The following is a 16,061-nucleotide window of genomic DNA, read 5'->3' on the forward strand; positions in this document are numbered from 1 at the left end:
GTGACCAAATAAAGAAAATTTTGTTTTGCATTCTCCTCTAAAGCTTCACAGATTAATTACTGTTAATTAGTGTAGCTAATTTCATTGTAAATTGTGATGAAAGTCATCAAATTTCAGATGATATTTTTCAGTAAATACTACAATAAAAATGATCAAAAAGCGATGTGAAAACAAAATTGCTGGAATGACAGAATCATTATCTCTGAATTCTGAACGAACTTGCCTCAAATCATGTGTTGATGGACAATGTTGTTTTACTCTGCATCTTTTATCAAATGCAGTGTACAAACTTCAGTATGGTACAATAATGTGAGCAAATAAAAGGTGATTTTATCCTTCAACCTTTGGTGGGAACTGATGGGAATTAGATTGTAAGGCATATAAAATTGCAATAGAGTACTTATTGTGCTGTTCCTGCTGAGTTACAAATAACTAGCATTTTAAATGTGTTGTTTTTAGTTGGTCCTGACACACATCTGTGAAGGATAGAGGTCTAATGCATTCATGAAAATTGTGGACACGATGATGTGATTTTACCTTGATGTAGAGTTCTGTCTAATGCAAAATCCTGCAGTAAAATCTAATAAGACTAGTTTCTCAGAGTCAATGAAGAAGTATTTAAAGGGACATTGGTCTGCAAGTAATTGAAGCATCAACTCTGTATACTCTTATACTGTTTGCATTGCCAGGAAATTTTGCCAGCTTCCAATTCCTACCCTTCTGATATTTTGCCGCGTTCCTTACTGAGTAAGTTATATCTGACTATCGTGGCTGCTGTTTTTTGTTATTTGTGTTCAAATTTGAACCAGTTCCTAGGGAGAGAGGCAGCAGCAGTTAATAAGCAGCAATCAGCAGCAAGCAGGCCTTTGGGAAGACAACAGCTGAAGTAGGGCTGGGGATGTAATATCCAGCACATAGGTAACTTGTACAGGCCGAGAAACTGCTTCTTAGATTTTTCAAGAGTGGGGTGGATCAAAAAGCTGTGTTCTGCATGCAGTGTTTCAGTTCATGGAACAGGCCTTGTTACACAGCTAAGAGGAAGAGCAGTCAGGGAGAAATTGCTGAGCTTAGCGGAACTGGAGGCTTGGACTGTATTTGCTTCAATGCAAGAAGAATAACAGTTAAGACAGATAAACTTAGAGTATGGATGAATGCATGCAGTTATGATGTTGTTGCTATCACAGAGACATGGTTGAAAGAGGGATAGGATTGGCAGTTTAATGTTCTGGGATATCGATGTTTTATATGAGACAGAGGAGGAAGCAAAAGAGATGGGGGAGTTGCATTACAGGTTAGGGAGCATATCACAGCTATGTTGAGGGAGGACAGCCTGGAGGGATCTTGCAGTGAGGCATTGTGGATAGAGCTCAGAAGTAGGAAGAGTGCAATCACAACGCTGGGATTGTGCTACAAATCTCCCAGCTGCCAGCAGGAAATAGCGGAAGAAATAGGTAGTCAGATTCTGGAAAAATGTGAAAATCTCTGTTTGTTGTGTTTATAGTGGGTGATTTTAACATCCCCTATATTGGCCCTGTGCTGGGGTTTTGGATGGGAAGCAATCTGGTAGGTGTGCCTAGAAGGGTAATTTGAAACAGTATGTGGATAGTCCAATGAGGGAGGAGGCTATACTGGACCTGATATTGGGAAATGAGCCCAGCTAATTAATCAAAGTTTCAGTGCTGGAGCATTTTGAGAAGAGTGACCATAATTCCATACATTTTCGGGTACTTATGGATAAGGACAAGAGTGGACCTCGAATGAAGGTGTCAAATTGTGGGAAGGCCAACTATAACTGAATTAAGTAAGAATTGAAGAATGTGGATTGGGAGTGGCTGTTTGAGGGTAAATCTACATCTGACATGTGGGAGTGTTTTAAGGACCAGATGATTAGAGTGCAGGACAGGCATGTTCCTGTAAAAATGAAGGACAGAAATGGCAGGATTTTGGAACCTTGGATAACAGGGGAAATTATAGTTCAGTCAAAAAAAAAGGAAGCATACCTAATGTCTAGGCAACTAAAAACAGGCAAAGTCCTTGAAGAATACAGAGAAAGTAGGAAGGAGCTCAAAATGGGAGTTAGGAGGGCTAAAATGGGTTACAAAATGTCCTTGGCCAGCAGGTTTAAGGAGAATCCCAAGGCATTTTATACGTATATTAGGAGAAAGAGGGTAGCTAGGGAACCAAAAGAAGTGGTGAAATCCTTAATGAGTACTTCACATTGGTATTCAAAGAGAGGGACGCGAGGGATGTTGAGGTTAGGGAGAAGTGTATGAATACTCTCGGGCAGGTCAGCATGATTGAGGAAGTGTTGGGTGTCCTGAATTACATTAAGGTAGATAAGTCCTTAATGGGGTCAGAGGGGATCTATCCCAGGATACTGTGGGAGGCAAGGGAGGAAATAGCCAGGGCCTTAACATCTGCATCCTATTTGGCCAGGTACGTTTCCAGAGGACTGAAGAATGGTCAACATTGTTCCTTTGTTTAAGAAGGGAAACATAGATAATTCAGGTAATTACAGGTTGGAGTGAGCCTGACGTCAGTGGTGGAGAAGCTGTTGGAGAAAATATTGAGAGACAGGATTTGTTCACATTTGGAAGTGAATGAACATTTTAGTGTGGGCAGCATGGTTTTTGTGGGAAAGATCATGTCTCACCAACTTGACTAAGTTTTTTGAGGAGGTGACAATAATTGATGAAGGAGAGGCAGTGGATGTTGTCTACATGGACTTTAGTAAGGCATTTGATAAGGTACCTCATGACAGGCTGGTACAGAAGGTAGAGTCTAATGGGATCCAGGGTGAGCTGACTAGGTGGATGCAAAACTGGCATGGTCATAGAAGACGGAGATTAGCAGTGGAAGGGTGCTTTTCAGAATGGAGTTCCATTAGTGGTGGTCTGCAGGGATCTTTGTTGTTTGCAGTATATATATAAATGATCTGGAAGAAAGTGTAGGTGGTCTGATTAGTGAGTTTACAGATGATACAAAAGTTGGCAGAGTTGCAGATAGTGAAATTTCAAAGAGTAGTTGCAGAAAGAATGCTTCTCCTGGCTGTTTTTGATATGGAACCAAGACATATGGCCTTAGAGGAAAATGCAACTCATTTCAAACTGAGATAAGAAGAAACCTCTTCATTCTGAGGATGATGAATCTTTGTAATTCTCTACTCCAGAGATCTGTGGAAACTTAGTCATTTAGTGAATTTAAGGCAGGGATTGATGGATTTCTACTTGCAAATGACATCAAGGCATGCAGGATATGACATTGAGTTGGATGATCAGTCATGACCAAGAATGATAGTGAGGGCTTGAGGGGATGAGTGGCCTACTCTTTCACCTTTGGTCCTATGTTCCTATGTTCCTACTTTACCAGGAATTTTAATGAACAGCCTTGAAAATGTGCACAAGTCTCCTCTGCATTCATAGTCCTTGTTCGCTTGCTGGACACTCCCATAGTCTCCATTAAAGATTATTGAATCCCCTCACACTCCAACTTTTGTTTTGTCATACTGGCAATACAAAATCTGCTATAAAATCATGTTGAAGATCAAAGCACCCAAAATGATTAGAAAGGCCAGCCTTTATGAAGCACCTTTTACTATCACGGGACATCCTAAAGTATTTCAGAGATAATCAAGTAATTATGAATTACTGTAGTCACTGTTGTAATGTAGGAAGTATGGCACTCAGTTTGTGTTCAGCAAACTCACACAAATCATGATGTTGATAATGGCCAGATTATCTTATTTTCGTGATTTGACTGAGGATAAGTATTGGTCAGGGCGCCAGAGATAATGTCCCTTTTTCCTCGAAATAGTGCCTCAGGATCTTTTACATTCACATGAGAGGAAAAATGGGGCTTTGGTTTCATGCCACTTCTGAAAGAAAACATGTTAAATAGAGCAGCACTTCTTCAGAACTGGGCAGTCAGCCTGGATTTTGAATTAGCCCTGGATGGGACTTGATTGCACAACCTTCAATTAAGTCAATGAGTTTCGTTCCCTACCTACTATTTTCCTCATTTCACTTCTCACCAAAGCATTGACTCTTGGTGCCTTTCTTAAGTTTACTATTTCAAATCATTTTCCTGACGATATTTTTAGCAAATTTGGCTCACAGGCACCCAGTGGACAAGTTGAAATAATTATCAGAATGACAAGTTTATGTAACAAGTTGATTCAAAACGTACAACTGGGATTTTATAATGGGAAGAAGCAGAGACAAAACTGTGATTAACAGCATGACACCAGAAGGTTATGTGGAAGTGGAGTCAGGAAGTTTCACAGAAGTAATTTATTTCATAAGATGTAAGAAACTGTTTACACTGCATGCAAAGAGTGATAACAATGTAGCATGTTAATGTTTGGGCTATATAAGAAGATAAGAAGATCCTAATTCCCTGCATACAACTCCCTGCACCTCTCTCATGTCCACTGGCCAAGTGGTAATTCTTAATTTAGAAGCAAAATACTGCAGACGCAGGAAATCAGAAGCAAACACACAAAGTGTTGGGGAAACTCAGCAAGTCCAGGAGCTTTTGTGGAGTGTGAAACAAAGTTAATGTTTCAAATCCAAAATGAGTAATCTTTAGAACAGTGTTTGTTTCAGATTGACATTCATTGTTTGTTTTATCAGTATCATTACAGTTCCACGGTTGGAGCAGAGAACATAGCTGGCAGTGCAGCATCTAAACCTCTGATCTTGTCCCCTTAGTAATGTAGGAGCATAAAAATTTTTAGTGGCGCATCTTTGTTGGAAATCAGCCAGCGCAACACCAATTGAGGAGTTTTTAATGATATTTATCCAAATACTGAATGTGTAAAACAAGCTCACTACAAAAAGTTCCATCAAGTTATATAGATACACCATAGAAACCCATATTTTAACAATCTCGAACACCAAAATTGGAATATCTAAGTTTGGTTCTAGTTTTTTTTCTGAAAGTGCTATTCGAGAACGCTTGTATTTATTTTAGCACAGATCACAGTGAAAAATGGTATGTTTTCATTATGAATTAAGTTAAAGAATGATAGTTAAAGATATAGTGAGTAAAATGTTGAGAAGACCTCTCAAGGAATTGCTTTGAATTAAAGTGTTAACATTGCCTTCCTGGAGCAGAACTGTGATAGTTTTACAGAACAGTCTAAAGCAACATGTAGCAACAGTAAATCAACACCAAACTAAAACAATTTATTCTGGCATATACATGTATATAAATCTACAAATGGCCCGAAGAAGCTACTATTATACACATCCCTCCTCCATGACTATGTTATGCGATGTTCAAAATTCCACCCAACTTATACACACCTTTTATTTTCCATTTTACCTCTTTTCTTGATGCAAACTTTCAGAAATTGATGGAAGAACCTTGCTTTATTTTGGCCAAAGATTGAGGAGAGGTTTTCTAGCAAGTAAAATAAAACAAATGTGATGATACTGTGGCTTTAAAAGGCGTATTTTGTCCTGGTTTTTTTTGAAGAGCGGCTTTAAGGCAGAAGTAACAAGCAGTCTATCAGATCCACTAAAGTAAACAGCTTGTGAGGCCTTGGGTTGTTTTTAAAGCTGGAACAATAGAAGCAGCCTGAATGGGTGTGGTTAAGCTCCCACAGAACCAGGATTTTTACTTTTAGCTTTCAGCAGTTGCTGTTTTGGTTTTGAGAAATGGACGCTACTTTTTCCCTCTCTCAGTTACAGCCAAAAGCTGGGGGTTCTTTTCCTGCTATTGAAGTCGCTTGTGAGACAATCTGTTTTCTGAATTTGCCTTTGGCCAAGTGTGTGTATACAGGATGTTACTATATTGGAACAGTTATTTAGTAATAGTTACTGTATCTATTATTCTGTTAAGTTTTCCAACAGAGTTGTTATTCCAATTCCTTCCTCCATTTTGTTTTTTAACTATAGTAGATGAATATAGTGTGTTGTGCTTTGAATCCGGTAGTTTAACCAATTGAATTGCATCTGGAATGCAACAGCTTACATTTTCCTGTAAAATAAGAAATAATCATTATAGTCCAGACTATCTTCTGAATTTTTTGAGGAATTTCATCTGGTCCATACACAAAGAACTGTGAATGCTGGAGATATGAAACAAACAAAAACAGAAATTGCTTAAGAAACTCAGCAGGTCTGGCAGCATCTGTGGTGTGAAAATAACTGTTCTTCTGAAAAAGAATCAGAGGACTCAATGTTAACTCTGTTTTCTAACCGCAGATGCTGCCAGACCTGCTGAGTTTCTTCAGTGATTTCTGTTTTTGTACATTTCCTTTAACAAGGAAATGATTTTGCCCTTGAACTTCAATGGATTTCCCCTTCACAAGATATATCTGTCTGACTTGGGTATGGATCTGAACTGTTGGGATGACCTTTGGTATTCTGCTTGTTTCCCAACTATTCAATTCAGTAAACTCATTTGAATCTTCTCCACTTCCTCCTCCTTCACGAACATCTGAAGGTAAAACATGATGTATATTTACAAACCTAATCTTTCCACTACCAAATATCTTGATTAAATATATGCAAGGGCCACATATTTGATTGACTCTCCCTGATAGCCATGTCAATCACTTATGGTGATGATCTTTCACCTTAACTGTTGGTTCAAATTCAGACATCTTTCTCTCATTCAACCCCTATCATTACTCTTTTCCTGACTAATTGTTTTTTATTCAAATGACTACAAAATGTGGCTTCAGCAATGAAAACCTTGTTCTAGGCTGTCTTGTAAGAAGCAATTCAGCTGGCTGAGGCGTGGGTGTAATGAACAAGTAAAAAAAGTTCACCACTTTGTGGTTCAATGGCATCTGACATTTCTTCTAGTTTGAATCTAGCGTTGTTTAAGAGTAGCACATTTAACAATTTTGACTGCTCCATTCAAGAAAACAACTGCTAACATGTTAATAGCTAGCCAGCTGATGCCTGAGTCTCTAGTGTTTTGATGGAGGCCGTGAGGTGGGCACCTCAGCATCTGCTTGAGATAGCATGAGTTTAACAATCCATATCTAAGTATAGTTTTTCTCCAACTAAATATTTGTGTGATAAATCCTGCTCATCAGTTTGTTCACTTCCTCAAAATGTTCCTGACTTGCATGTATAAAGATTATGCCTGTGACCATGGATAATGTTTCAATGTAGGGACAAAAACATGAAATAACATGAAATTGAATTAGCTTGTCTAACATGGATACATTGTTTTTCTTTTTCACAGCGTCTGGTTGAAGCTGCTGAAAATGCTCACTTGGAGCATGAATATAATTCAGATTTAGAGGTAAGTGTGACACAGATGTACTGGTCAGTTTATCTTCAATAATTAATCAATGTCATAACTGAAAAACCGTATGGATGCTGGACTATTTCAGTGATTTAAAATAGACTGTTAACCTGCTTGCCTAAAGGTAACATTACATCATTTTCTGCTTTGACCCTATGACTGGTTGTGTGATTTTAAGAATCTACTCTCCAGAAATATTAAAAAAAAATCTTTGGAAACTTATTCCAACAAAGTGATTCAATTGAAAAAAAAAATAAGATCACTGCATATACTCAAGTAAAAGTCCAATGTTTGAGACCAATCTGTTGAGGCCAAAAGTTAGGGAGTTGACTTTTACACAGATAATGTTTTGAAATGTTTACTTTGGGCCCAACTGAAATTCTATAAAAGGGCATTGGAATGGAATAAAGTAAAACTCAACAAAGTCAAAGAATTCACATTAATTATCTGGCATTTAGTAATTTCATAATATTACAAATTATAACTAATTTCTCAAAATTAAGTATTGAACATTTATTCACTTATTTCCTGATATTATGACCATTAGTATCTTTACATTGACAACTCTAAGTTTATACTTTTGATTCTGAAGTTTTTCACCTTTGATCCCTGAAAAAGGTCAACTTTTACATGAGGTATGTGATGAAATATGCTTTTTAAAGTCAAAAATTCATAAAGTCAACTGTTCATGTGTGATTTTTACACAAGGATACCACAATTATTAAGTTGAACTTTCTTAATGTTTTGCTGGCATTAAGTTTGAATTATACCCCATCGATATTTCTGTATTATTACTAATGTAACTTGGTTTGCATTAGTGGATAATAATATTTTGAATGTATTGTAATTCATAATTACATCTACAAACTGTATTTTAAGGATGGAAAAACTAGTTGTTTTATAGATAGAGGATGCATTTTGCCCACCAATTGTTTGGATGCCAGTTGCAATGCCTCTGCTTTCCCAGTAAATGTCCTAAGATTAGTGGATGTAGAGTTGAGGGTAGACAATCCTTTAGGTGTGTTAAATGGATACTGGATAGCAGTGTCATGAACATTTGAAGTAGAATAATATTCAAATTTATTGATAGCAGTAAATGAATGGGAAACAAATGTATGCAAAGTACACTAATTAAAGAAAGAAGATAACTTTTATTTCTCTGTGCAGAACCTGGAAAAATCTACTTAATTATAGGATAAGAAGTTTCATTTATAATCGTTTTGCAGCAAAAGCAATTTACAAGTGTACTATTATTCTGTTGAATAATATTTGCATTCCTTGGCATGCTATCTGCTTTGCTACTAGCATGGATGCCCAGTTTGTTTTAGGTAATTGGCAAAAGAGCCAGAAGCGACATGGGGAAATGTTTACCCAGAGCATTTTTGTGATCTGGATTGCATTGCCTAAAAGGGTGGTGATAGCAAAGGCAATGGGTCATTTTCAAAATAGAAATGTATAAATATTCAAAAAGGAAACAAAAATTGCCAGGCTGTGGGGAAGGGTAGGAGAATGGGAGGGCTAATTGGAGAATCCCTTCAACAAATTAGCATGATGAGTCAAATAGCCACGTTCTCTCCTGTGGCATTGACTAATTCTGTGATTAAACAGGATGAAGTTTAATTTGTCTACCTGTACTTAAGTAATTCTATACTCATAAAAAGGGGATGATACTTGGAAACCACAACATGAGCAGAAAGAAGTAGGAGCCTGTGGACATTAGTAAGTGCTGTGACAGTACTACGGCTTGAAGAGGTGTATTTTGTCCTGGATTTTTTGTTGAAGAGAGGTTTTAAGGTGGAGGTAACAAGCAGTCTACGCATAACCACTAGAGTAAACAGGTTGTAAGGCCTTGGGTTTTTTAAAAAAAAGTTGGAACAATGGGTGCAGCCTGAATGGGTGTAGCCAAGCTCTCACAGAAACAGGATTTTCAATTGTTTTTGGTTTTTCAGTAGCTGCTGTTGGGGTTTAAGTCTGTCTTAGTGTTTTTCCACCTGGACTGGGAATTATCTGTGAGAAAATCTATATTTCTAAACTTGCCTTTTGCCAAGGGTGTGTTTACGGGCTGTTACTATATTGGAACAATTAATTTGTAGTAGTTAATAATCTATTATTCTGTTAAGGCTTCCAATAGAGTTAAGTTATTCCAGTTTTTTCTTCCTTTTGTTGTATTTTAATTATAGCATATGAATAAAGTGTGTTTTGCATTGAGTAGATTGACCAATTAAATTGCATCTGAATACAACACCTTACACTTACCTTTAAAATAAGAAAATGGTAGGGTCTAGAGTATCTTCTGAATATATTTTGAAGGGTTTAGTCTAGTCCAAACTGTGTATATATGAGGTACAGTATAAGATGCATTAAACAAAAAAACTAAATCAAGTGAAAAAAATGGCAATGGAGTTGAGAGACAAAGCTGAAAAAAGGTTTCTCCAAGGAACCATCCTATGGCAACAGAATGGTATTGCACTGTGATAACAACATAGGAAACTTGAATGGAAAATATCGACCTAGACATTTGTATTGACAAAACTTAAGACGTTCTCTGTGGTCATGTTCCTGTAAGAATCTTAATTTTAGTCAAAATTATCCAGATGTTTATTCCAATCTATGAAGATTGTTCAAATTTGTCTCTGATTGGCTGATTATGTCTCAGCTTGTTTTTTCTCTCTGCAGCAGCAACAGACAAGTAAGCTTAAAATAATTAATAACAAGCCAGCATAACTGCAGGAGAGTTTAAACTTTACTCGAGTTTTTGCAATTGTAATAATTTATGCTGCCATTCATACTTGCACCTCTTTCTTACAAATGCAAAGCAATTTAAGCTGAATTTCAGCTCCTTGTCTTAAAGAAAATGCTAATTATACTATCTTTAACTTGTTAATGATTTGTAATATGACCTATAATTGACTACATCTTTCATTTCAAAAACAAGGAGCCTTCCAGCAATCCACCCACGTACTGTTTTCCTTGATGTAATGTTAGGTGTTTTATCTACAAATAACATTTTTGTAATTGCATCTGAGCCAATGTTGGGTTAGTGTACTTTACAGTGAAAGTATAAAGCATGAGACATAAGATCATAAGAAATAGCAACAGGAATAGGCTGTTCAGCCCCTTGAGTCTGCTCCGCCATTCAATAGAATCATGGCTGATCCGACACTCCTCACATCGAATTTCCTGCTCTTTCCCCAGAATTCTTGATTCCTATACCAATTAAGAATCAATCTATTTCAGTGTTAAATGCGCACATAGTCTACCCCTACAGCTCTCTCTGGCAAGGAGTTTCAAAGACTCACAGCCCTCAGAAGAAATTCGTCCTCACCTCAGTCTTAAATTGGCGCCCCTTAATTCTGATGCCCTCTGGTTCTAGACTCTCCCATGAGGGGAAATACCTTCTCAGTATTTATCCTGTTAAGCGCCTTAAGAATCTATGTTTTGGATGCTACAGGAGAGATCGAAATGGAGGCAAGAAAGGAGGGGGGGCTGGGGTTTTGTGTTTTTGATTAAGCAATACAATACTACATACATTAGGATGCCAGCAGTAAGAGGGAAATTGAGAAACAAATATGTAGGGAGAGATCAGATATATGTAAGCATAATAATTTAATAATAATGGGGGATTTTAATTTTCCAAACATTGACTGGGACTACCATAGTGTTAAAGGTTTGTATGATGAAGAATTTATCAAATGTGTTCAAGAAAATTTTCTTCATCAATATGTGGATGCTCCTAGTAGAAAAGGAGCAAAACTAGACCTTCTTTTGGGCAATAAGGCAGGGCAGGGGACTGAAGTAAAAGTGGGGGAACACTTTGGATCTGGTGATCATAATTCTATTAGTATCAAAATAGTTATGGAAGAGGATAAGCCTTCCATAAAAGTTAAACTTTTTAATTAGAGTAAGGCAAATTTTAATGGTATGAGATAAATACTTTCAAAAGTTACTTGGCAAAGACTATTCGAGGTAAAAGGACGTCTGACAAGTGGGGACGTTAAGACTGTGATTACAATAGCTCAGAGGCATTATGTTCTTGTTAAAGTGAAGGGTAAGGATGGTAAGATTAAGGAACAATAGATTAAAAAAGATATTGAGGTTCTAGTCAAGAATAAAGGAGAATCTCATTTTAGATATAGATAACTTGATTCAATTGAATCTCTTAATCAATATAAAGAGTGTAGGGGAATACTTAAGAAATAAATTGGGGAAGCAAAGAGAGAATATGAGGTAACATTGGCAGATAAGGTTAAGGATAACCCAACAAGATTCTACAAATACATTAAGAGCAAGAGGGTAACTAGAGAGAGTGTAGGGTTTCTTAAAGATCAAGGAGATCATTTTTGTGTTAAACCCCAGGAGATGGGAAAGATACTAACTGAATAGTTTGTGTCAGTTTTTACTGTGGAGAAAGAAATAGAGTCAGGAGAATGCAGAGAAATAAACCTTGATGTTTTAAAAACATTTCACATTACAAAAAAGAAAGTTTGGGAGGTCTTAGAGGACATAAAGGTGGATAAATCTCTGGGATCTGATTTAATGTATCCCAGAACATTGAGGGAAGTTAGAGAGAAAATTATGAGAAATATTTGTGTCATCTACAACTGCAGTGAGGTGCTTGATGACTGGAGGGTGGCTAATGTTGTACCTTTGTTTAAGAAAGATTGTAAGGAGAAATCAGGGACCCATGGACCTGTGAGTCTGACTTTGGTTGTGGGTAAATTGTTGGAGGTGATTATAAAAGATAGGATTTATGGACATTTAGAGATACAAAAATTGATTAGGGATAGTCAGTATAGTTTTGTGTGAAGAAAATCATGTCTCACAAACTTGATTGAATTTTTTGAGGAAATTACCAAAAGGTTTGATGATGGCAGAGCAGTAGACATTGTTTATTTGGATTTTAGTAAAGTCTTTGACAAGAATCCGCATGATAGACTAATTAGTAAAGTTAGGTCACATGGGATTCAGAGTGAGCTTGCCAATTGGGTACATAATTGGTTTAATGGCAGTAAATAGAGAGTGGTGGTGGAGGGTTGCTTTCTGGATTGGAGACCTGTCACCAGCAGTGTTCTGCAGGGATTGTTTCTGGGTCCTCTTTTGTTTTTCATTTATGTAAGTGATTTGTATGTGAAAATAGAAGGCATGGTTAGTAAGTTTGCGGATAACACCAAAATTTGTGGCATAGTAGACAATGAAGAAGGTTTTCTAAGATTAAAGAGGCATCTTGATCAAATGGTTCAATTGGCTGAAAAGTGGCAGATGGAGTTCAATCTGGATAAATGTGAGGTATTGCATTTTGATGCAACAAGAGTAGGGCTTATACAATTAATGGTAGGGCCTTGGGTAGTGTTGTAGAACTGAGGGACCTAGTGGTGTAAGTACATAATTCTTTAAAGTTTGTGTCTTGTATAGACAGGGTGGTTAAAAAGACATTAGACACGCTTGCATTCATTGCTCAGCCCTTTTTGAGCATAGGAGTTGGGATGTTATGTTTGGTTGTACAGGACATTGGTAAGGCCTCCTTTGGAATACTGTGTCCAGTTCTGGTCACCCAGCTATAGGAAGGATATTAGCACGCTGGAGAGGGTTCAGAAGAGATTCACCAGGATGTTGCCAGGTATGGAAGATTTGAGTTACAAAGAAAGGCTGGATAGGCTGACACTTTCTTTTTACTGGAGCGTAGGAGGTTAAGAGGCGACCTGATAGAAGTTTATAAAATAATGACAGGTATAGAGAAAGTTACTGGATATTGTCATTTCCTGAGGGTGGGGGATTTTAAGACTAAGGGGCACATTTTTAAGGTGAGAGGAGAGAGATTTTAAAAAAGACATAAGAGGTAAATTTTTTACACTGAGGATGGTTCGCGTGTGGGATGAACTTCCTGAGGAAGTGGTGGATGCAGGTACAATTACAATGTTTAAAAGACATTTGCGTAGATACATGAATAGGAAAGGTTTGGAGGGATATGGGCCAGGAGCAGGCTGGTGGGACTAGTTTAGTTTGGGATTATGCTTGGCATGGACTGGTTGGACCAAACGGTCTGTTTCCGATGTTTCCGATGTCTCTGTGACTCTGAGATCACCTCTCTTTCCTCTAAATTCTAATGAGTACAGTCCCAACCTGTTTAGCCTTTGCTCATAAGACAATTCTCCTTACCAGGGACCATTCTAGTAAACCTTCTCTGAATTGCTTCCAATGCTATCTTTTCTTAAATTAGTCGACCAAAACTACTCACATTACTCCAGATGTGTCTCATCCTATACAGTGCAGTAAGACTTCCCTATAATTCTTATAATCCATTAACCTTCCTGATTACCTGCTGCACCCGTGTGCGAGCTTTCTTAGTTTCATGCGCAAGTGCCCCCAAGCCTCTTAGTGTTGCAGCTTTCTATAGTTTTTCTCTATTTAAATAATATTCCGTTCTTTTGTTCTTCCTTTCAAAATGAACAACTTTGCATTTTCCCACATTATACCTCCATTTGCCAAATTTTTGCTCATTTACTTAAACTATCAATTGCACTCTGCAAATTATTTGTGTCTGTCTAAACTATTTCTGTGCCATCTGCAAATTTTGTCATAGTACATTCACTTCATTCATCCAAGTCACTGATGTATATTGTAAACATTTGCAGTCCCAGCACTGATCCCTGTGAAATCCCAGTGGTCACAAATTGCCAACCTGAAAAAGAACTCCGTATCCCTAATTACTGTTTCCTGCCGTATGAGCTAACTCTCTATCCAGGCCAATATACTACTTCCAACATTGTGAGCTTTTATGTTATGAATTAACCTTTTGTGAGGTACCTTGTCAAACACCATCTGTATGTCCAAATACAACATATCTACTGATTTCCCTCTATCCACTCTGGTTGTGACTTTCTCAAAAAACACTAATAAATTAGTCAGATGCAACTTTCCTTTCATGATGTCACATTGATTCTGAGTGATTACCTTATTAATTTTGAAATGTTCTGCAATTACATCCTTAATAATTAGTTCCAACTTTATGAATACACATAATATGAATGCAGACATGGAAAAAATAGCATTTTTCTGCTGGATTGTTTTATGACTGATGATGGTAATAATAGCACTGTGATGATAGAATCTGACAGCATAGCTACAAACATGTAGCTGTGCTGACTTTCTGTTGGATCAACACAGCCAATCTCACTAACCCCCAAACCTGACTTCCTTGAAGTCCTGCTATTTTTTTCTTCAGATAATTATTCAAATCCCTTTTGAAAGCCTGATTGAGAATCTATCTTCACCACAGTCTCAAACAGTATATTACAGATTCTTAACTGCATTTTTTTTCTTCAGCCTTGAGACATGAGTCTCACTGGCAAGGCCAACCTTAAATTTAGAGAATCCTTGTTATATCCAAACCATCTAAAGCGCATTTGAACCTTTTGATAAATTGTGAATGAATTGAATTAGCTTTATTGTCGCATGTAATCCCGTGAGTACAGTGGAAAGGTTACAAGTTGCCACTTATGGCACCATCTTCGGTACAAAGGTACCTAGGTACATATGCTTGAGTACAAATTCTTGGATAAAAAAATTAAGGCATAATAAGTCCAGCATTACAGACGTTCAAAAGTACAAAATTGCCGTAATAAATTTGAAAAGTAAAGAAATAAAAAGTTCAGAATAACAGTCCTTCCACGATAGTATAATTTTAAAAATTCATTTGTGGGATGTGGGCATCGCTGGCTGGCCAGCATTCCTTGCCCTTGAGAAGGTGGTGGTGAGCTGCCTTCTTGAACCACTGCAGGCAATGCCATTAGGGAGGGAATTCCAGGATTTTGACCCAGTTAAGAAGTGGCGACATATTTCCATGTCAGGATGGTGAGTGGCTTGGAGGGGAACTTGAAGGTGATGGTGTTCCCATATGGAAGAAGAAAGAAATTTGGAAAAAAAAGAGATATTAGTCTGTATCACGGCTCTGGGCTTGAGGATCCAGCCCCTCCACTGTTGGAATCCAGGTCAGACTCCCATGATGCCAAAGAAAATCCTCATGGACTCACAGACCGACGTCAAAGCAGCCACAAGGAGACCCAGACCGACAATGGAAAGGCACAACAAACTCCGTGAAAATTCAGGACAGGAAGCCACACCAAATCTAAACAGCAAGAATAACATGCAAAATAAGTGAAGGACCCCTGAAGGATGTTTGTACATAGGAATGTGCATAAAGGGAAAGTTTTAAAAAGGGTTAGAGTTTTAACTATTAGAGTTATATGTCTATAGTTCACAGTTGTTTACTTGTATTTAGAATCTGTTGATTTGTAATAAGTAGTAGTTCTTGTTAAGTACAGAAACCTGCTCCATGTTTTCTGTAACCTGAGTCTATCAGACAGGTAAATTGTTGGCTTCCATATCTTACTTTTTTTTTTAACTTTTATGTGAGCCCTGGGAATAAAGGGGCTGGCTTCCATTGTGCAATCCAGGTGAGGTAGAGGTACGACATTCTCAAGGAGGCATGGATATAGTCGATAGCGATGATGAGGAATCCCACCTAGAGAAGCCAGGGATGATGAAAAATCCCACTGGGGGAAGCGAGTGATAATGCAAAATCTCACTGTGGGAAATGAGTGATGATGAAGAATCCCACTGGGGAAAATGAATGATAATGGGGATTCCCATTGGAGGAAACAAGATGATGAAGAATCTCACTGGGGGAAACAAATGAAAAGGGGGAGTCCCACTGGGGGAATCGAGTGATTGATGGAGAATCCCACTGGGGGAAATGAGTGATTGATGGAGATTTCTGCTGGAGGAAATGAGTGATT

General features: G+C 37.7%; 1 protein-coding gene across 1 annotated transcript in view; it reads left to right on the forward strand.

The window, feature by feature from the left end:
• Nucleotides 1-16,061, forward strand: part of cacna2d3a (calcium channel, voltage-dependent, alpha 2/delta subunit 3a) — a 791,006-nt gene that overhangs the window by 237,634 nt on the left and 537,311 nt on the right. Inside the window, exon 4 of the mRNA XM_048606724.1 lies at nucleotides 7,204-7,263. Within this exon, the coding sequence (XP_048462681.1) occupies nucleotides 7,204-7,263 (60 nt within the window). The remainder of the gene's footprint in view (nucleotides 1-7,203; nucleotides 7,264-16,061) is intronic.

Source organism: Rhincodon typus, chromosome 16 (genome assembly GCF_021869965.1).
Source record: "Rhincodon typus isolate 14 chromosome 16, sRhiTyp1.1, whole genome shotgun sequence".
Classification (NCBI taxonomy): domain Eukaryota; kingdom Metazoa; phylum Chordata; class Chondrichthyes; order Orectolobiformes; family Rhincodontidae; genus Rhincodon; species Rhincodon typus.